Source organism: Peromyscus maniculatus, chromosome 15 (genome assembly GCF_049852395.1).
Source record: "Peromyscus maniculatus bairdii isolate BWxNUB_F1_BW_parent chromosome 15, HU_Pman_BW_mat_3.1, whole genome shotgun sequence".
Lineage (NCBI taxonomy): Eukaryota > Metazoa > Chordata > Mammalia > Rodentia > Cricetidae > Peromyscus > Peromyscus maniculatus.
The window spans coordinates 76,899,575-76,922,191 of record NC_134866.1 but is presented as its reverse complement, the minus strand read 5'-3'; the positions used below and the strand labels follow the sequence as shown (position 1 = coordinate 76,922,191).

Here is a 22,617-nt window from a genome sequence, read left to right as displayed (position 1 = left end):
TGTGTGTCTACCTCTTGAGAACTGGGATTACAAGTGTGTGCCATTGTGCTTATTTATTTGTTTGTTTGTTTTTAATGTGGGTTCTGGAGCTGAAAGTCAGGTCCTCATGATTGTGCACGAGCTGTCTTCACAGTGCCTCGTATTTTAAATCATTATTACCGTGGTCTGAGTTGAAAATACTCTGCTTATTGTCCAAACACGTTAGCTAGCTTAGAAACTAGAAGTAAAGATTGCCTAGCAAATAACATCGTCATTGACAGAGTGTATGTGTGTGTGTGTGTGTGTGTGTGTGTGTGTGTGTGTGTGTGTGTGTGTAGTATATGCAGGTGCCCTGCATGGTGGATGCGCACATTAGTGTGATAAAGGGAACATTAGTGTGAGATAGCCCAGTAATTGGGCTAGCATAGTCACCCTATAGAGACAGTTTAATGAAGAGCCCTTCAAACACGCAGGTTAGAACATAAACCCACGAAGAAGCAGAGACCATTCCTTCCCTGCTGATCTGAGACCCCCACCATCTTCGTGTCCACGTGTTTGTCTCTGGTCTCCTCAGGGTTCTGTCTCTCTGCCACTGTCATACTGTTTACAAGACCCTGGTTTGATTCTTGACTTTGTTTTGGTATGGCAAGGGCTTTTTCCGCTCCGCACCACTCAAATACTACCTCCTGTCCAAGTCTTTATCCTTATTTATTCTTCCAAATAGACTTTTGAATAATTTTGTTCGATTTTTCTTGGAAAATATTCAGTTTGGGTTTTGAGTGGACTATGTTAAATTTGTAGATTAATTTGGAAAGATAATCTTGCCTTGTGTGTCTCTGATTGTTTCCAGAAGTTTCAAGGCACTATTTTTTAATGATTTATTTTTATTTTATGTACATTGCTATTTTGCCTGCATGTGTGTCTGTGTGAGGCTGTTGGATCCTCTAGAACTGGAGTTACAGACAATTGTGAGCTGCCATGTGGATGGTGGGAACTGAACCCTGGTCCTCTGGGAGAGCAGCCAGTGCTCTGAGCAGCTGAGCCGTCTCTCTAGCTTGAAATGAACTTCTCAGTGAAGTATTTGAGACTTTTGTATGTGGGGCCCAGTGAGTGGACAGAAAGGTGCTAACACACCCATCTGCAGTTGTGATTCTGGCGTTGATTCATTGGTTTCACTAGGGCAGGTTATTGTTTTCAGTTGTCAAAAGCAAAGCCTGTAGCTGAGTTCAAACGGGGCCATAAGCGAGGTTTGTATGTGGCAGTTCTGTAAGTGGAGTCTGTCCTTACCACATGGGAAGTGAGTGGCTTCGTAAGAAGAGTCTTTCAGTGGCCACGGTGGCCAGAGAGACCTCAGTCTCAGCCTGGGGTTGTCACCTGTAGCTGATTATTGGCACTCACATGCTTGCCCTTCCTGGGATCTCTTATACAGCTCAGCTCAGTTGCTTTTGTTTGAGCCTCGCGGCACGCCGCTGCGGGCGCAGCCCCCCCCCCCCCCCCCCCCCCCCCCCCCCCCCCGGTTCCTTTGCCTGAGTGCCAGTATTCTTGCTCTTCTACCATCAGATTTCCTTTCTCCGCCATCCTCTCCCACCTCTTTGCCTCTGTCTCAACAGCTCCTTCCGTTGGCTTCGGCATCATCTCATTTCCTAGCCACAATCCTCGATTGTACTTTTGATGTCCTTGTGATGACTACGTGGGAGATCCCTTTGATTCTGAGTATCATCCTTGTTGCTGGGACAACTAGGTCACCTCGCTTGAGTGGACCTGGGCCTTTACCGTCATAAAGCATGGTGTGTTCTTGGGAGGGAAGCACCATGCATCGAGACTGTGTGGTCAGGGGAGGGTTGAACCTGGAAAGGTTGTGGTGAAACTCTTGCCTAAGTGGTAGTCCTTGTTCACCTGGCCAAACGAAAGACTCTAATCTGACCATTGTTTGGAGTCAGTGCAGATTAGATATCTTCGAGATCCGTGAAAATCTTTGATCTATTTATACAATCTGCTCTGTGTTTACGAAAACCACCAACAGGCCGGGGCACAGGGCCCATCTCTGGAGAAGTTGCAGCCCTTTAGCAACCAGGAGCAGGACGAAAGCAAGCTGTGCGTCGTCGCTGTTAGGAAATGGAAAGCCGTCCGAGTTTCCTCCTCTCAGGCCTGTCAGACGTGTGCTATTGTTTTGGTCTTTTGCTTTTCAGCTCCCCTTCTTGTGCTCTGGCTCAAGCTGTGGTATGGTAGATTTTCCTTGGCACGTCACTTTCTATCAATTCCGCTTGTGTGACACACACACACACACACACACACACACACACACACACACACACACACACACACGTGCAAAGACAGGAAAATTCACAACGAAGCACCAGGGTGTTTCCCAGAACACTGTGATTTGTATTTACATGACTTTATGATTTTGGATGCCTTTCTGAGAGTGGGAGTTGCAATGTTTTTTTGATCCAATAATGATATGGTCACTGGGAGGAGGAGCCCCATTTGGACTGTGTCTTGCTCCTTAAGGACTTAACTCTTAGTATCACAGTGTCATGCTGCTGTAGGGGACTGTCGGGCTGACACTCACGTCCAGGAGCCTTAGTCTGACTCTTCCCTGCTTCCTTTCCCCTTCTTCTCAGGAGGAGAACTGGTTTATTTTTGTTAGGCAACTACCTAGACACCCAGAGCCTTCTTCGAATCTAGTAAGCTCTGGAAGTCTTTAGAGTAGATGACCTTTCTACTTCTTGCTCTCACCTCCCTACCACTCCCTCCGGCTGGGCAGGATGCATCCTCTCTCCCTGGAGGCCTGCTCTGGGCTGCCCTTTTTGTACTTCAGGCAGGGAGCATCCTGAATCCTTTGAGGCCTGCAGGATCCTGAGATGATCCGGCAGCCATGGCTGTCAGCTCCCCCCCAACAAAGCCTCCTGTACCAAGACCACTAGCCTGGTGTCTCATTCCTTTGAAGAGTGCTTCCTCTTGGAAACAGGACACTTTGTAAGGCTTTGTACTGGCCAGGAACTCCTAAGACAAAGGAGGAGGCCAACCCAGATGAGAAAGAGGGCTTAGGCATTACTCAGAGGAGACAGAGTCAATGCTGTTGGTACAGCATGTGCGTGAGCCTTCTTGTTTATCTGAAAAATGTCTGTGAATATTTATGGTTCATGCAGTATACAGTGTTCTAGCACATGCTAGAGCCTGAGCTTAGAATAAACATCAAGAACCTTTATATTTATAGTGGTAGGTCACATACAGGATAATATCATATGCACAGTGATGTTTGGGGGATAGGAATTCAAGGTACTGAAAAATCACGCTCACATATCTAGCAAATTAAAGAAACAATTCTTTTCTATTCCTTGACCTTTTTGATTTTTGGAACAGCTCAGGCCAGCTCTGACTCTCATACTAAACTTAACAGGAAGGTGTTCCTGGGAAAAAGTCACTGTTGGAAGGAGGCTCTGTGACATTTGAGCTCACTCACATGAAGTGCATATGACAAGTGTCAGTGCTGTGGGCCTGTGCCCTTCCCCTGTGATTTCTCAGAGCCAGAACAAGGAAGTGTACTAATGCCCAGACTTACTCGTTTTTCAGGGACAGAGGACGGTCTGTGCAAAATTTGGCAAAAATGTTTATCTTCCTGAAGATGCCGAGTTTTACTTTATTTATGACGGGTCGCATCAGAGGCACGTGGTGATTGCTGAGCGCATTGAGGATAATGTTCTCCAATCCAGCATTCCAGGTGAGGAGGTCTCGGAGTGGTGGGGGTGGGGACATCTGTGTCTTCCCTCCAGGGTACCTGCCAAGGGGAGAATCACAAGGAAGAAGAAGAAACACCCGCCAAGGGCAGGAGTTCACATGGGTGTATGTACATGCGGTTAGGGAGGACACTCGCCCCATGCCACCAACTGCTGGGGTAGTTGACGTAGTCCCAGCAAGCTCACCCCACAGGCTGTCTTCCGTTCAAGGTCTAGTGTACTTAGGTGTAGCCAAAGGAGGGTGCGCCTTGGGTGTCATCTCCTTAGTCTCAGGCTGATGCTGGAGTTGGCTCTGGACAAGGTGACATGACAGACCATGTCCTCATTCTCCTTCCTCATTCCTCTTAGGTCGGCCTGGCAGCCCCAGGAACTCACATATAACAACAACAACAACAACAACAACAACCCCAAATGCTTGGTAGTGGTGTGCGCACCTGTAATCCTAGCACTTGAGAGGCAGAGTGGGGTGGTGAATCTTTGAGTTTGAGGCTAGCCTGGTCTACAGAGGGATTTCCATGACAGCTAGGGCTACACAGAGAAACCCTGTCTTGAAAATCAATCAATCAATCAATCAATCAATCAATCAATCAATCAAACAAACAAAGAAACAAAACCTCTGCTGTATTTGTTAATGGCCCTGTCATTCTGCTGTGGTCCCTGTTGGTCCCTTCCCTGATACCCTTTTTACTCTGGCAAATACAATGACATCCTTTCTATTCCTAGTTTACTTATATTTTTTTCTTTTAGTGAACAATCGCTAGAGAAAGAATAAAAATGACAGAAATGCTCCTTCTGATAGAAAACTTTCTGTTTCGTTTCTTGTTTACATGGAGGGACCAACCTCATTGCCCTCCGATGTGTGAAAGCAAGCCCCCCCCCTTGTTTAATGGCCTTGTCTTCATTTTGACAGGTTTCATGGGGGTGAGTGACAGTATCTTTCTTTCTTTGTTTTGGAGCTGAGGACCGAACCCAGGGCCTTGTGCTTGCTAGGCAAGCGCTCTATCACTGAGCTAAATCCCCAACCCAATAGTCTATTTCTTAACCTTAAACTTCCCTGATTATAGACTTACTGAGGTAACCTTTGAGTGTTGGGAAATGGTTAGGTTCACCAGGGTAGCCTATCAAGTGATGGAAGATATGTTCTGCAATTTATACTAGATGGAACAGTCTAATGAGGTGGCATCTTTTGAAAGTCGTTGTGAGGATGGCAATGGATCTTTTTTTTTTTTTTTTTTTTTTTTTTTGGTTTTCCGAGACAGGGTTTCTCTGTGTAGCTTTGCGCCTTTCCTGGTTCTCACTCTGTAGACCAGGCTGGCCTCGAACTCACAAAGATCCTCCTGCCTCTGCCTCCCGAGTGCTGGGATTAAAGGCGTGTGCCACCACCGCCCAGCTTGGATCTTGTTTAGGAAACCTGATGCTCTTGGTCTTTGGAATTCTGGCAGCGTAGTCTTTGTGGGAAAACTTGGAGAGTCAGGTGGGTTAGGAGGATGCAGGCCTATGAGCACTTGCCAGTGAGTACAAGGGCATCGTGCTCAGGGCAAGCTCAGTGACTCTTCTCAGTCCAGCCATGATATGGTCCCCGGGGTTTGGATGCTATTGATGCTTGTAATTCTACCAAAGACAAAAACACGTAGCTGGGCAGAAGTTTACCAACCTTAGCAGAACGGGAAGGCAAGGCAAAGAGGAGAAGTGTAAGGAGATCAGGTAGCAGGGTGACCAGCCACACTGGAAGTAGTGAGAACATCTGCCAGACACTGGAGCCATTTCTGGAGGGCTCCTGGGGAGCTCCTGGTTTTTGTTGACTGTGTTCATCTCCACAGACTCTAGTTAGTTGTCTTCACCCTGCATTCAAAGCAGCTCCGTGGAATTAGGGTGCACTTCTATAGATGTCTGTTGCCTCAGTAAGTGGCTAAGGATGTGTGACCGTGTTTCTAGCAGAACAGAATGAGCTAAAACCCCTCAGGTGCCAGCCTGGAATCCAGGGATTGGGCAGACGTGAAGGCTGAAGTGTGCCAAAGGACTGTGGTTGGGGGAGAGAGACTCTCAAGTTCTCAGAGCTCCCAAAGGATCATTTAAAACCCAGAGTCACCGAAAAAAGATGATCGCAGCTCAGGAGTGGCCCCCAGGATGGTGGCACTTAGAGATGACACCCTACTCTCTACTTGTCCCCTGGAGAATGCTGCCTACCCAGGGCTACTGAGTGGCTCCTTCAGACAGGGGCTGAATGGCTCCCTATCCTGTCCTCTAGGCCACTGGCTTCAGGAGACGGTGACGGTGTCTGTGTGCCTCTGCTCGGAAGGCTACTCCCCAGTGACCATGGGCTGCGGCTCAGTGACCTATGTGGACAACATGGCCTGCAGACTGGCTCGTCTCCTGGTCACTCAGGCTGACCGACTCATGGCCTGTAGTCACCAGACGCTGCTGACCCCGTTCGCCCTGACGGCAGAAGCGCTGCCCGCCTTGGATGAAGAGCTGGTGCTGGCCCTGACCCAACTGGAGCTGCCTTCGGGCTGGACAGTCTCGGGAAATTCCTCGCTTGAAGGTAGGTCTGTGTCAGAAAACCCAAATGTGTGCTGTGTGCTTTCTATTCAGGTCTAGAATGTGCCTTCCGTGTACCGTCTGTTTCTCTGGGTAGGCTTTTCTTCCTACCTTTTAGCTAAACCTTTAGTCCTGACGTGGCTGGGTTCTCTGAAGTCTTCAGCCATCCATCTCTCGGCTAGCTCATGTTTCTGGGCCCCAGGAGGTCTGAGGAGGACTTTGCCAGTCCTGGTATTGGTGCTGTTTTTTATGGCTGGCTCTTAAGCCTGTGGCTCTGGGCTACGTCTCTTAATTCCTTTGGCCAATTTCTTGCCATGAGAAAGAGACATTGTTGCCGTGATCCAAATAGGAAAGAAGGACACAAAGAGCTCTGTGAAGTGCTTGGAAAGCGTGCAGCCTGAAAGAAAGGTGAGGGATGAGCTGACATCTGGAACTATGTAAGAGTCAGGGTGGGGGGAGATGGGATGGCTCAGTGGGAAGCGTTAGCTGAGCAAGCTCCAAGACCTGAGTTTGATCTCCAGTGCCCACATTAAAAAAAGTGGCATTTGTAAATCCACACTGGTAAGATGGAGACAGGAATATCTCTCTGGGGCTCCCTGGCCAGCCAGTCTAGCTAAATTGGTAAGTTCTAGCTCCAACTGGAGAGACTGTCTTTAAAAAAAAAAATCAATGCAGATGACCTATGAGAAGCAGCACTTTGGCCTCTCCGTGCATGCATGATGCACAAGTGTGTATCTGAATACACACCCCTGCACATACACAAACTCGCATACACTCACATGCACCTGCACACAGGAACATGCATACAAAGTCAGTGTCCCCAAGGGCATTTATAGATAAAATCTTAATTGAGGGATAGATTAAGATCACTGTCCTCCAGTCTGAAGGCAGCCTGGTTTCTACATAGTCATTTCCAGGTCAGCTAGGGCAAGGTACAGAGATCCTGTCTCAAGAATGTTTTTAAATTGCCACGCATTTGTATGTATCTATGGGGTATGCTATGATGATTATATACATGTAAATAATGCATGTTGACCAACCTACAGTGATTATTATTTCCATTTCCTTGGATATGTGTAATCTCTTTGTATTACATTTGCACTAACTTTTAGAGTTCCTAAGGGTGGATGGATTCTTGTTCTCCAGTGCGAGGGTGTGTATAGAGCCATGGAAGTCACATATATTCCCACTTGGGGATGAAGGCAAACTGTTCAGTAGATGTTCTTTTTCAGAAAGTTACTTTCATTTATTCATTTAGACTGTGTGTGTATGTTGGGGTGGGGGTTGTGCCCTAGTGTACACATGGAGGTCAGAGGTCAGCTTCCAAGAGTCATTTCTCTCCTTGCACATAGTGGATCCCACAGATTAAACCCAGGGGTGACAGCAAACGCCTTGACCCACTGAGCCTCTCACCAGCCACTAGTAGCTGTTTCTTAAGGTGATGACAAATGTAATTTTGTTCAAAATCCTGAGATGCTCTTTTCTTGCACACAGCACACGTTGTCAATGTGCTATTTTCCTCTCATTGTGAAGTAGCTTTGTGATAGGATGATGCTACTTCAAAGAGTGTGATTCCTGATCAATTCTGGGTGTGACTTACAGGTTGGCTTAAATTTGATCATGGGTGAGCTTGAGTGTACCACTATAAGTAATGGGTATGGTTTTTATAAATAGGGTACTGAGGCCATTATCTACAACCAGAGAAGATATTTATTTCTCCATTCAATCAGAATTATCCTAAACCCTCTCAGGGCACTTCTAAATGTTTCTAGTATTTTTAAGATCTTGGATAAGGGGAAGTCATGAGTATCGCCCAACACTGAGCCTACACATGAATGCTTAAGCCATGGGCCTCCAAAGAGCAATTTGTATTGCATACTTGCTGCTTTTAGTTTTTCATATCAGAATTCAGAATTTAAGATTTTCTAACATCTGTAGATTTATAGTAGTATGTGCGTATGATTTCCCAGTGCATTTACAGCAGCGCATGTGTGTGATTTCCCGTGTTGGGTGTGTATTTCTGATTGGGATACATAATAAATAAGTTCAGGGAACTGCAGCTGCCAAATGGTGTCCTCCTGCTATTTTCAAGGCTGTCTAGAGATCCATTTTTGGATGAGAGAAAAAGGGAGGCGGGTCCTTTCCTTTTGAGAGTGAAATGTTGCACCATATGGAAAAATAGTTCCTAATGTCATAGTTGTCGAGAAAAGTACCTTCAAGCCTGGTTATGCACTTACCTTGGGACCTCAGGTCTCCTGGCTATGGGACCTGTGCAGATTACTTTATAGTTAATTTGGTTTTTCACAGATGAACCATATTTCACTTATTTAGTATGAGTTTCAAGACTGGTACAAACAGTAAGTGTGTTTCATTCTGGGGTTTCTGCGGTACTTTGTTCTTGTTTATTCTTTTATCCCACCAGCCTCTCTGAGCCTTCTGTCCTTAGTACTGGTCTCCTTCACCCCCAGTGACCACTATTTCTATGTCGCATGCCTTCTCTCGCCCTCTCTCTTCCTTCCCAACCCCCATGTGATTTGTTTTCTCCTCTTGTGGTCCCCTTCCTGGTCTCTTGACCTTTACCAGCATAATGATGACGTAAGCATTAGGCTGAGGCTGGGGCCTGTGAGAATTTGTATTGCATTCCTGGTGGAGACATCAGTCATAAGCAGAATCCAGTTTCCTTCCTAGTGATTGTGTTTTCAGCTCACTCATTTGAACTGAAGAAACATAAAAATATACCTAGTACTGAGTACTGCGTAGTGTCGTGATAGGTGTGTACAATGGGTAATGTTTGAATCTGGTTAAATAGACTTAATCTCAGGTAGTCATCATTTCTTTGTGTTTAAAGGTGTTTTAACACCCTCCTTTCTTGTAGCTTTTTGAAGTGTGTACAGTTGCTGTTCCACAAGAACCCTTTGCTCCAGTCTAGCTGTGACATAACACCTTCTGATCAGCATTTGCCCTTATCACCCTCCCTAGCCTCTGGTGACCATCGGTTCCTTTTCTAGGACAATACTTTTTGAGAGTCTGCATGTAGGTAGGATCAGGTGGTACTGGTTTGTCTGTGTCTGGCTTGTTTTTTGTAGCACAATGATCTCCAGTTCCATCTCTCTTGCCGTAGATGACAGGCTCTCTCTCTCTCTCTCTTTTTCTTTTCTTTCTTTTTTTTTTTTTTGAGACAGGGTTTCTCTGTGTAGTTTTGGTGCTTGTCCTGGATCTCGCTCTGTAGACCAGGCTGGCCTCGGACTCACAGAGATCCACCTGGCTCTGCCTCCCGAGTGAGGCTCTCACTTTTTATGGATGCACAGTTCCATTTTGTATGTGACGATGTTTTCTTTATGCACCCCTCACTTGTTGCATACATTTTAGCTGTTGTGACTGGGGCTTCCGTGAGTATGAAAATGTAGATTTTCCTCCAGCAGTCTGATTTTAATTCCTTCGTGTATCCAAGTAGTGGAGCTACTGGAACACATGGTTGTTCTGTTTAGGATCTTTAAAGGATCCTACAAACCATTTAGCAATTACCTATTTTAGTACCTGTCAGAAACATTTAAAAATTTCCCTGTTTATCCTTTAAACGTTTTACCCATTTTTTAAATGATTTCTTTAGGTATAATCATTATTTTACCAGAAGAGTATTAGTTAACTTTGATAATAGCTTTGTTGTATAAAGAGTCTGACCTGAGACCTACCATGAGACATGACTACATTCCTTTGTATTTTGTGGTAAAAAATCTCACTTCTTACCTTTGATGGTTATCAGGGAGAGGCAGTGAGTGAAGCTCCGTGCCCCTTCGAAAAGCAGGGTCTTCTCTTCTGCATCTTACTCATCCTCAGTCATAACACAACTTTGTTATACATGCAAGAGAAGGAAGTGCCCCAGGCTTTATTTAATTTCGGGCCTTCCATTAAACTGCACTCCTATTTCATAAAATTAAACCCATTTCTTCTGCGGAGTACATTTTATGACGGAAGCCTTTGCTGGGCCTCTGAACTCCTTGTTTGCAGTAAGAGGCTGAGTGAAGTAATAGAATTACCCAAGAAGATGTCACAGTTTGTCTGCTTTGTTTTGGATTTCTTGCCGCCTGTCTTGTGTTTTGACAGAAACGTTTTTTGCAGAGATTGGCATACTGTAGACAATCAGGTTAACTGGGATAACGTTTTCTAATGTCCTACTGATTGGTACTCAGAGGACATTTGGGTTGAAGCCTCCCTTCCTGCTCAGCCAAATGGCTCCGCTGCATTTGTGTTCCCAGAAGCCTGACAGGGATGGCCGAGAAGCCAGGCTTCACCCGGGGAGGCTGCCAGGTGGCCATCTCCATTCTAATGGCACTGGCCTTGTGAACACACTTACTTCTTTGCCAGCCTTCTGAGGGATACAGCTTGTCCTGTGCATGCCTTCTCACTGAAAAGTGTGTGTATGTGGGAAAGACCCCTTCTTTAATAAAGGTCACGTAAATAGTATTTTTCACATCTATTAATACGTATACATTAATATGTTGCAAATTTGCAGATTGAAGATTTTGTTTTGTAAGGTGTCCTAGTTAGAGTTTCTATTGCTGTGATGAAACACCATGACCAAAAGAAAGTTGGGGAAGAAAGGGTTTATTTGGCTTATACTTCCACATTGTAGTCCATCACTGAAGGAAGTCAGGACAGGAACTCAAACAGAGCAGGATCCTGGAGACAGAAGCTGATGCAGAGGCCATGGAGGATGCTGCTTCCTGCTTGCTCCCTGTGGCTTGCTCAGCCTGATTTCTCTGCTTTCTTAGAGAACCCAGGATCACCAGGCCAGGGATGGTACCACCCTCCAAGGGCTAGGTCCTCCCCCATCAATCACTAATTAAGAAAATGCCTTACTTATAGCCATTTTAAGGAGGCAGGTTTTTTTCCCCCTCCCTCAATTAGGTTCCTTCCTTTCAGATAACACTAGCTTGTGTCAATTTGACATAAAACTATCCAGTACATAAGGGTAAATTATTCTTGAGAAAAGCTGAATTTGGACCCCTCTGTAGGTCTGTAGATGGACATGGACCACTCACTTCAGAGTCTTCTGGGCAGATGTTCTTCCATCCCTGATGGAGTTCACAGGTTCTGGTAACACCCACCAGAACATTCAATGTGGTATTGAATCTGCAGGGGAAAATAGTGAATCTTTAACAAAGCAAAGTTTGATCTTTATGAAGTTTAAAAAGGTCATCATTCCTGCTTTTATAAGTTATTCTACACAGAGGGAATTCAGAAGATAAGCCAATTGGTCCTTTCAGCATTTCTTCAGGGCAGTCTTGGGTTTAACATAGCCCATGTACCTAGGAGGCTATGAGTATTTTCTGTGTGGAGATTCATCATCAAAGAGGGCTGGCTGGTGGTACTGGCGGGACCCAGTAGGTATAGGTTAGAGAATGGCATTTCTCAATTATTTATTGCATAGATCAGATTAAGAATCTGTTCTGTAGCTGACTACGCTATCTTAGATTTCAATGTGAATCTAGAAATTAGAGGTATGATTTACCAATTGTAAAATACATGTTCTTGAGAGCAAGTCTGAGCAATATGTTGTTTGTCTAATAAATGGTTGCAGCATCATGAATAGGAACTTAAAGGAAAAATGGTGAACGTTGTCCTGAAGTACACATGTAATGTACAGTACAGAAAAAGTAGTGCAATGTTATCACAGTGGAGATGGGCAGTTAGCATGGCTATACTCTGCTAAATAGGGTCTTCATCCATTAACATCCTCTGAAGCCTGTCGGTTCTCTGTGCGTTGCAGCTAATGAGAGGACATGCAGAGCCCACAGGGGCTTCAGAGGAAAGTTTGTAAGATTAAGAGTTCTTCAGTAGCCGTGAAACTGTCTTGATCATCGGCATTCACGCATGGGGCATCTTGCTCCATGCCGCAGGAACCCATCACCTTTCTTCTCGGTGGGAAGAGAAAGGGGATATATATATGTGGGCCAGCAGTGTTTGCAGAGAAAATTTGTTCTTTATTTGCATGATAAAGAGACCCACAACCTGCCGGAAGCCAGATGGAGCTGTGCCCCTTTATCCTTGAAGCCAGTGTGCTAGGTGCGGATGCAGGGGGAAAGGAGAGCCAGGCTCCGGTGCAGGCACTTTTCACTGGGCTGACTTCACTGTGGTCCAGGTCTGAGTGAGTATGGAGGACGTGCTGGATCTTGAGGCTTGCTTGCTGGACTGCAGACCCCAGGGCCTCTCTTGTTTTGTCCTTCTACCCAAGGCTTTGTACTGGCCAACAAGTTTCAAATGGCACAAGCTGAAATACCAGTGGGTAGGAAGTCCATACAAGATGGGTTTAGTCCGACACACAAATTTCTCTGTTTATTTTCTTTCTGAGTTTTGAAATTAGGGCATTGTGGGAAACAACTGATCCTGGTGGCTTGCATGTTTCTTTTGGAAAGCCTTTTTTTTTTTTTTTTATGTATTCAGTGTTGCTTTCTAGCCTTCTGTCGCTTTTGGTATTTTCTATGGGGCAATCATCTCCACGCCCTCTTTTCTGACACATTAAACTGGTATTCTATCCCTTTGGTTGCTAAGGTAACCCTCAGGGTGAATACTAATGATGGGGGACAGTGTTCTTTGGAATTGTGCCTATGGTAAATTTCTACGTTAAACTGATACAGTTATTTCACACTATAGGTATTCGTTAGGAAGACTTACATCCTTAATTTCAAATATTTTCATTGTCTTCCAAACCTGTTTTAGGTTTTTAAGGAATGGAATTCCTGGCAGTAAGAATACGGTGCAGACTTGAACTCCTTCAGGGAAAGAGCTGTTGTCCTCTTCAGATTGTTTGGATTTGTTTTGTCGCTTAAGTTGGTGCCTCTTATTGGGCACATTCTCCTTTTTAGAAACTGTGCCTTCAAGAAGAAACATCGTAAACTCTTCTTTACAAATTAGCTTCCTGATGGGAGACATGGCTCAGTGGTTAAGAGCACCGGCTGTTCTCGCAGAAGACGTGGGTTTGATTCCCAGCATCCACATGGTGGCTCACAACCATCCGTTAAATTCCGGCGTATCGGACGCCCTCCTCTGACCTCCACAGGCACCAGGCACACACGTGGTGCACATAACATACATGTAGGCCAACACTCATACACGTGAAGTTAGTAAGTATCTTAGAACTTGGCTTCTGTCGGGCAACAATGGACCTTAGACTTGGAGTAGAGAATCCCATTGGTATTCTCCCATCTAGGAAATAGAACATAAGGGTATATTTGGGTCACTTCCCCCCTCCCCCACCATTATAATTTTCAGGAAAAAGAGATTATAAAGAGGGAAGCTTTTATTTTTGAATGCCCGCCCTGGTGTGTTTCCCACAGGACCCTGAACCCTGGGAGGCTTTGAAGTTCACCTCTGCTAGCCAAGTCCCATCCCCACCCCCGGAGCTCTTGGATTCGCCCAAACACACAGGATGCTCATGGCAGCTTTTGATTGCGCACACGGGACTAGAATTGAACTTGAAAATGACAGCAGTCAAGGGATTGTTCTATGCTTATTTTTTTTTAAGTGGGAAGAAGGTGAAAAGTTTCAATTTTCTTACATTTCTTAGTAGGATTTGGATGATGGCGACTGTTCTTGCGCTGTTTTATTTTATATTTTTGGTTGTGAGCCTAGCCTTTAACGGCTGAGCTATCCCTCCGAGTTTTGAAACTGCCAGTCTTTGGTGGTTAAAAGCACAGTGTGAAGAAGGTGAGTGGGAGAGACGGGGAAGTGGGCGGGGCAGAATCCGGCAGTGACGAGGGGAACTGTTGGGGAAAGGGCCAGCTGTGTGCTCCGCTTAAGTCCCCTTTCCTCGGCCCCAGTGACTTTTGCAAAGCCTTTTTGTTGATTCAAATAGAAGCCCACATGAGCCCACACCAAGCTGTATAGTTAGGAACCTGAAAGAGAGGTCTGGAGAGATGGCTCAGCGGTTTAGAGCACTGGCTGCTCTTCCAGAGGACCTGGGGACCTGGGTTCAATTCCCATGCACCCACATGGCAGCTTGAACTGCCTGCAAATCCAGTCTAAGGGAGTCCAGCACCCTCTTCAGGTCTTAACGGGTAACAGAGCACAGAGTGCGGACCAGACATACATACAGGCAAGCATTCCTGTTTAAAAAAAAAACAAAAAAACAAAAAAAAAAAACCTTAGCCTTTTATAATCTCACTCTGTATTTTTACATATCTGTGCTCACTGCCCACTCAGTTGCTTTGATTTGCCACAAGAATGTGTGTGTTTGTCATGTGTGTGCATGCGTGGGTGTGTGTGAGCCTGAGGCTGGGCATCGTCAGCCTGGGTCCTTAGAGTTTGCGCAGCACATTTTTCTTCTGCGCATGCCCTCCTCTCACCTTTGATTCGTTGGTGTCCTACGGGGTCTACCTTTTTGCGTCCTCTCTATTTTTTTTTTTTTTTTTTTTTTTTTTTTTTTTTTTGGTTTTTCGAGACAGGGTTTCTCTGTGTAGCTTTGCGCCTTTCCTGGAACTCACTTGGTAGCCCAGGCTGGCCTCGAACTCACAGAGATCCACCTGCCTCTGCCTCCCGAGTGCTGGGATTAAAGGCGTGCGCCACCACCGCCCGGCTGCGTCCTCTCTTAAAACATCTATTTTTGGCTTTTTATTGTTTTACAGGTTTTCTTTTCTCTATAATTCTCACTTTCCCATCTATAATTAATAGTAGGAGATACAAGCATAGTATTAAACAAATTCATCCCTGATTCTTTAGTAACGGAGTTTTAATTGTTTTGTATACATCTGTTTCTCCTGGAAATGTTAACCTTTGTTATTTCCTTATCGTTGGCTTTAATACATTTTCATAAGTACACAGCAGCTAAGGCCACTGCACGCCTTTGCATTCCGGGAGGGATAATGACTAGGAACTTCTGAAGTTTTGGAGGTCTCAGTTCTTGATGTTCCCTTTGCTTCTTGAGTGACCTTGAGCAGTTGGGAATGTGTCAGACCTATTAACGTTGACATCGCAGAGTCTCCATAAGCATGAAATAAACGTGGTCTGTGGTAGCTTGTTTTTAAAATAAAATAAATCTCGAAAAACCAAAATAAAATAAAATAAAAACTTTGTGGAGATATATTTTACATTTTATAAAACTTTGCCATTTATACATACTTTTATGAGTTCTGGCAAGTTTCCATTTCTTTCTTAGAGATTTGTTTTTTTTTATTTTTTAAACAACATTTTTATTAATTCTTTGAGAATTTCATACAATGTATTTTGATTATATTCACGCCTCCCCCCAACCCATTACACTTCCACCTCCCTACCCATCCTAACTTACTTCATGTCCTCTATTTGTTTTTGGCCCCCTCTCCCAGGTCCAATGTGTGCTACCCAGGTACTTCTGGGTGTGTGATCATCTTCTGGAACATGGTTGATCTAACAGAGGGTCATGCCTTTAAAAAAAAAAAAAACTGACTCTGTTTCAGCAGCTACCAATTATCAATAGTTTCTCAGTGTCTCAGGGTGTTAGGGTGTTCATTGCTGTGAAGAGACACCATGGCCATGGCAGTTCTTATAAAGGAAAGCATTTAATTGAGATGATGGACAGTTTCAGAGGGTCAGTCCATTATCATCATGGCGGGGAGCGTGGGGGCTGGGAGTATGGTGGTGTGCAGGCAGACATGGAGCTGGAGGATTCTACATCTTAATCCAAAGGCAACAGGAAGTGAACTGTCTCACAGGGCATGGCTTGGGCATAGAGGAGACCTCAAAGCCCACCTCCACAGTGACACACTTCCTCCAACACAACCACACCTACTCCAAGAAGGCCACACCTCCTAATAGTGCCACTTCCTTTGGGGGCCATTTTCTTTCGAACCACCACACTGAGCTAGAGATGGGACGTCATGCCTATTTCCCCAATTCCACGTCGGGGTTTTATCTGTCCTGGGTGTGTGCAGGTCTGGTGGATGCTCTCACAGTCACATAGTTCATATGTGCAAACTGACCTGTTGTGTCCAGCAAATACTATTCTATTGCTGTCACCCACCATCTCTGGCTCTTCAGATCTTCCTGACCCCTATTCTGCAGTGATTCTTAAGCCTCAGGAGGAAGAGGGTATGATGGCTACATTTCTAATTGAGACTTCTTCCCAACCCTCTCAGCCTCACCCTAAGTATACGGCCTCCTTGATACCGACTTCCTGTTTCGTCACTTCTACTTCCCTTTTTTCTCCCCCCTCACTGGAATAGCCCTTGCTGATAGTGTCCCTGACACCGAATGAGGTGGATAAAAATCTCTCAATTATGCTACAGTTCATACCTCAAAAATCTACCGTTTCTTAGCCTAGGAACAGGGTTCCGAGGCTCTGGTGTCTAGTACCAGGTCAATGAGTAGAGCCTGTCCAGTTGCAGACCATTGGCTAATTTCCTGGTTGTACTTGAATCCAAAAACCTGCTGCAGACTTCAAAAGGCCAGTTGCAAGATAAATCCACACTTTTCCTGCTTGTCAGTAAAACAGTGAAAACTGCATTGCATTTTCATTTGACTCCTAGAAAGAGCAGGGTTCCCGAAAGGTTGTCAAGGTATGGGTCTGAGAATTCTATTCACCTGTGGTGTGAGGGGGGAGCAGGAGCCGCAAGCGAGTTCACCATGAATAGATGGTGAACTGGAAGAAACATTAGCCAGTGAGAGCAAAATGGATTGCACAGTCTGGGAAGAAGGTCTGGAATAATTGGTGCTTATGACACCTAATGACTGCCTGCAGCCCCAGGCAGGGGATTACAGGCAATTTGTCTTAATGGCTCATCTGGAACAGTGCACTGATGCAATTTCAGTGCCTCCTAAGCCGGAGACTAGTTCCCTTCAATTATGTTTTTAAATGATAACCAGAGAAAAACTGTTTCCAAACACGCCATGGATCCATTTAGTGACCGTACATTGTAATTTCTTGTATTAAAAAGATCATGTATAGTGCTTGGGAACCCTGGCCTATGTGTTATTTCTGATGTTCTGAGGTAGTAAGCTGACTTGATATTATTTTCCCTTTTATGGACCAGGCGGCTCCCCAAAGTTGGAGCTCTGTAAGAGCTGCAATCCAGGTCTTGAGCCCTTTCATTCATCTCCCTTTGCACTCTGCAAACTTGTGTCTGGGTTCTTACTACCTGGTACCATTGCCCACATTGAATGTTTCAGTTTGGAGTGTCTCTCGATGTGAAAGCCAAAATGAAGCCTTCATCATGGAGGTCTAATAGACTTTTTAGTGTTTCAGCTATTTACAGAAGCTAAAATATGGCCAACCTCAGTGAGATCTAAGTTGTAGACACAACCTCAGTCCATCTAAATTGTAGACACACAATGCAGGTTTTCTGGAATGATGGTGTGCGATGGATGTTCCCAGAGATTCTGAGTTAGGCATGGTTACAATCTGAGTGTCTCAAATTGAGTGTCTGCATCTGATGCAGAAGAGAAGCCCCAGGCAAGCATGGCCTGCCGCTGTGCTAATGGTTCTCCATGCCTCCTTTGTGGTCTTATGATCAACTACACCTGCCATGTTGGTTCTCTCTCTCTCTCTCTCTCTCTCTCTCTCTCTCTCTCTCTCTCTCTCTTTGATGCTCTGTATCTTTCTTCCACATAAGCATATTTATAATTGTGGTTCCTCCTTTGGATTCACCAGCCTCCCACCTTCGGTACTGAAGGCTGGTTGTACACTCACCACTGGAGTCTGGAGCAGACTGCACTGGTGGAAGATGCTGTACTGCATGACCCCTTTTCTTCATTTCACTGACAACCTTGCAAACATCTCAGAGCCTGCGTGTGTGTGTGTGTGTGTGTGTGTGTGTGTGTGCATGTGTATGTATGTATGTGTGTGTGTGTTTGTGTGTGTGTGTGTGCATGTGTGTGTGCGTGTGCGTGCGTGTGTGTGTGTGTGTGTGTGTGTGTGTGTGTGTGCTATCCATGCCCAGTTTTCTCTTTTACTCTCTATGTAAATTTTGGTTAACATTTTCCTCTTGTTTCCTTACACTTTGCTCTTCATATTTGGCATTTTATAAGCTTCTGTGTCTTGATACCTTGTAGGTTGGACCTGTGGTTTTCTTGTTGGCCGAATAGTTTCCTTATTTCCTCATACACTCTTTGTGTCTAAGCCTTAGAATTCTAGTTCACGCGACAACAAGGCTACAGGCCAGCCCTTTTTTTTTTTCTGAACACAAATGGCTGTTTACTGTTCATAGGGAAGGACTATGTCCATCTACGCTTGGGTTAGGCACATAGAAATACTATTATTTAATATTTGTTTACTGAAATGACTGGGGAGCACAAGTTGAGACCTGTATGATTGTGCAGCTTTGGAAACCAGAGTAGAACTTGTTTCAGTGAATTGGATTTATGTGAATAAAAGACCATTGGTCTTCAAAGCTTTGCTATGCTGAATACATCCCTGTGGCTTCCCTAGGAAGTTCTGACACATTCCTAAGTCCAGCTTCTGAATTTACTTGTGTTTTGAAAGCACCATTTACTTCTAGATTTTCATCCTCATAGTGTGTTAGTTTTAATGTTTTGCGAAGAGTTTAAGCCCATTTCCTGGCTTAGCAGTTAGCATTTTGGGTGGAAAGAACTTGTTAAACTCAGAGAGAAGTTTAGCCATTTTTGTTCTTTAGTAATATTCTTTCTAGCAGATGAACAGTTTGTCAGAACAGATTGGAAAAGCAGCACTCTAGGAGGCAGACCCCAGGGATGGGATTGGCTAAGTACTTACTGACTTCAAGAGGCAGAACCCTGACTCTGGTTTTGTGTTAGAGTCACTAGGAAATGTGGGTGCACCTCCCTTCAGAAATCCTGATTTAATTGTTCTGGGGAGGGCCTTGAGTGTTCAGCCATTTTTATTTATTATCTATCATCTATCTATCTATCTATCTATCTATCTATCTATCTATCTATCTATCTATCTATCTATCTATCTATCTATCATCTACCTACCTACCTACCTATCATCTGTCTGTCTGTCTATCTATCTATCTATCTATCTATCTATCTATCTATCTATCTATCTATCTATCTATCTATCTGGTTTTTCAAGACAGGATTTTTCTGTGTAGCCCTTGCTGCCCTGGAACTCATTCCAGGCTGGCCTCAAACTCAAAGATCTGCCTGACTATGTATCCCTATTGCTGGGATTAAAGTTATGAGCCGGAACCACCCAGCATTGGCTGTTTTCAGAAACCCTCTTCCTGAGTGCATGTGTGTGCATACGTGTGTGCATGCATGTGTGCATGCATGCATGCGTGCTGTGTGTGTGTGTTTAGGTATGTTTAGTGCCATAATCAATTTTTTAAAATCACAGTCATTTATTTACTTTGTGCACGTAAACATGCCACAGTCCACATATGGAGATCAGATGACAACTTGAAAGAGTCAGTTCTCTCCTCTAACTGTGTAGCTCCTGGGAATCAAACTCAGGCCATCAGCCCTTGTCCCACATGCCTCTTGTTTTTGCATATAGTGGCCTCATCTACTGTTATAACAGTTGTTATAGTTGATGGGCCTACGCCAGCAATTTAAGTGTCAGATCTTCCATGCTGAATGCTGTGCTAACTGAAAGGTATGGATAGTTATACTAATGGCTCCACATGCAGACTGACCGTGAAGCAAAACCACCTTCCTTAAAACATCTGGCTGTGCCTTCTCTTTTGTCTTAGCTAATCTGGGAGTCCCCTCAGTGTAGCTGTCGGTTACACATCTTGCTCACTGTAAAGTCAAGACCAGATTGCCTTCTCTCTACAACCATGACAGTTAATTTTAACTATCAGTTTGAGTAGATTAAAAATCATCTCAGGTATTAATGAGGCACAACTTTGAGGGTGCCTGTGAAGGCATGGCTAGAGAGGATTGTGACTTAAAGAGAAAGACCTGCCTTGAACATGGCAGTGTTAGCCTGTGGGCTGGGTTCCAGCTTGAATAACAAAAGAAAAAGGGGAAGCCAGTTGAGTATGGGCATTTGCTTCTCTCTGCTTCTTGACTGTGGATGCAATGTGACTAGCCACCTCCTGCCCCCAGCTCCATGCCTTCCCTGCAAACCTAAATTTCTTCCTCCATTAAGTTGCTTCTTGTCAGACATTTGATCATAGCAATGAGAAAAGAAACTGAGGAAGTTTGTACTGGGAATGGGTGCATTGCTTGAGACACCTGGGTATGCCATTTCTGTGCTTTTGAAATGAGTTTTCAGGATGAATATGGGAAAATCTGGAGCTATGAACTAGATGACTGCTAGGATTCTGTGAGAAGAGCTTAATGGGCCATTGTAGTGACAGTTTGGCAGGCCATCTGCTGAGAAATATGTGAGCTGTGATGACTGTGCTTACATGAGGTTTCAGGGATGAACAAGGACTCTAACAGAACTGGGCTAGAGGCCATTTACCTTATGTTTTAATGAAGAATCTGGTTTATTTTGCCCATGTCCTGACAATTTGAGTGAGGCTGAATTAAAAATAGTGGACTACATTATTTGGTAGAAGATGGCATAACATTCAGGATGTGACATGGTTACTACTCACAACATTTACCAAGATTTAAAATGAGTGTGCGTGTGTGTGTGTGTGTGTGTGTGTGTGTGTGTGTGAGAGAGAGAGAGAGAGAGAGAGAGAGAGAGAGAGAGAGAGAGAGAGAGAGAGAGAGAGAGAGCAGAAAAGCAGAAAGATGAGAAATGTACAGTTCGTTGAGGAGGAGACAAGGAGCTTGGGTGGGTATTGACAGAGTGACTTCCATATTAGAGATTAGCACCATTAAGGAGACACCCAGGACTTTGCACTGGGACAATAGGAAAGATGCCTTGAGGACAATAGGGAGGAAAGTCCAGGACTGCCTATGCAAATATATTCCCAGGACTGGCTTTTAAGACACAAAGAAATCAGCCACACAGAAGCAGGAGTTGCTTTGGGCAGGAGAGCCAGGCTACATCCTAAGCTCCCAGCACAACTTGATAAGATGGAAGAGTAAGGGAGTCATAGGATTTCACCAAGGTTCCAGAATGCATCTAAATCCAGGCATTGTGTGGTGGTGCAGGTTACCTGCCAGGGTATGTGAAGCTGAGAACATGGAGCCTAGTTTGCAATGGAGCCCTCAGAATATTCACAGTAGACTATTATTTTAAGGTGTGTTACTTTTGTTTATGTTGCATTTGTTTAACTCTGTGAAGCTGTGTTACTGTGCCTGTCTAAAACACCTGATGGTCTAATAAAGAGCTGAATGGCCAATAGTGAGGTAGGAGAGAGAAACAGGCAGGCTGGCAGGAAGAGAAGATAAATAGAAAGAGAAATCTGGCAGGAAAAAAGAAGTAGCCAGAGGAGGAAGAGGACAGGTGCCAGCCACATAGCCAGCCACCACGGAGTAAGAAAGAAAGGTATACAGAAATAAAAAAGGTAAAAGCCCAGAGGCAAAAGGTAGATGGGCTAATTTAGGTTGAGAAAAGCTGGCAAGAAACAAGCCAAGCTAGGGTGGGCATTTATAATTAAGAATAAGCCTCTGTGTGTGACTTATTTGGGAGCTGGGTGGCAGGCCCCCAAAGAGCAAAAAAGCAACAACAGATATTGGATATGCCAAAAAAATATTGGACATCTACAGTATAAAGCTGCAGTTACCAGGTACAGCAGTCTAAAGGAAAGGCCATATGTGCCTTAGGCAACAGGCAATAGAGCTGGAGGAGCAGAGCTATGTAAACTTGTTGGAGCACCACAAGTCCCCAATGCTGGACACAGACCTACACTGTGGTTTTGGTATTTGCTTTGCTGGGTTTCAGTCTTACTTTGATCTAATATTTCCTCACTATGCTCCTATTCTTCCATTTTGGAATGGGGATATTTATTTTTGCACCATCGTATATTGAAAATATATAACTTTTTTTTTTTAATTTCAGGCTCACAGGTAAGAGATTTCTTTGAGTTTCAGATGAGATTTTTGGACTTTGGTCTTTTGAACAATGTTGGAAGGTAAACTTAAGAGACTCTTAGAGATGGATGAAAGCATTTTACATTATAAGACGGCCATGAACCCTAAGGACAGGTGGAATGTTTGGCTTTAAAAAGTGACTTGTTTGGGTATCAAGTTGAGAAGGAGTGGACTTCTGGTGGTTCCTTTCAGATGTCAACTCCATGGGGTTAAGAAACACCTGGGGCATTAGTGAAGCAAGTCTTTGGGTGTGTCTAAAGAGGATTAACTAAGGAGACAAGACCTGCCCTGGATGCAGGTATCATCCTTCTGATGGGCTGGGGGAAAGGAGAAAGCCAGCTGTTTGCCTCGGAAGGCCCCAGTGTTTGCCTCTTGCTGCTTCCTGGATGTGGACCCAGGGTGACCAGTCACTTCACTCTCCTGCGGCCATGTCTTCCCTGTCAAAGAAGGACCGTACCTTCTCAAATCCCGT

At 44.6% G+C, this 22,617-nt stretch overlaps 1 protein-coding gene across 2 annotated transcripts in view; it reads left to right on the top strand.

The window, feature by feature from the left end:
• Positions 1 to 22,617, top strand: part of Arhgef28 (Rho guanine nucleotide exchange factor 28) — a 313,627-nt gene that overhangs the window by 128,095 nt on the left and 162,915 nt on the right. For both annotated transcript variants that reach the window (XM_076552103.1, XM_016004227.3), the window contains exons 3-4: positions 3,556 to 3,703; positions 5,968 to 6,261. In XM_076552103.1, coding sequence (XP_076408218.1) covers positions 3,556 to 3,703; positions 5,968 to 6,261 — 442 coding nt within the window. The remainder of the gene's footprint in view (positions 1 to 3,555; positions 3,704 to 5,967; positions 6,262 to 22,617) is intronic.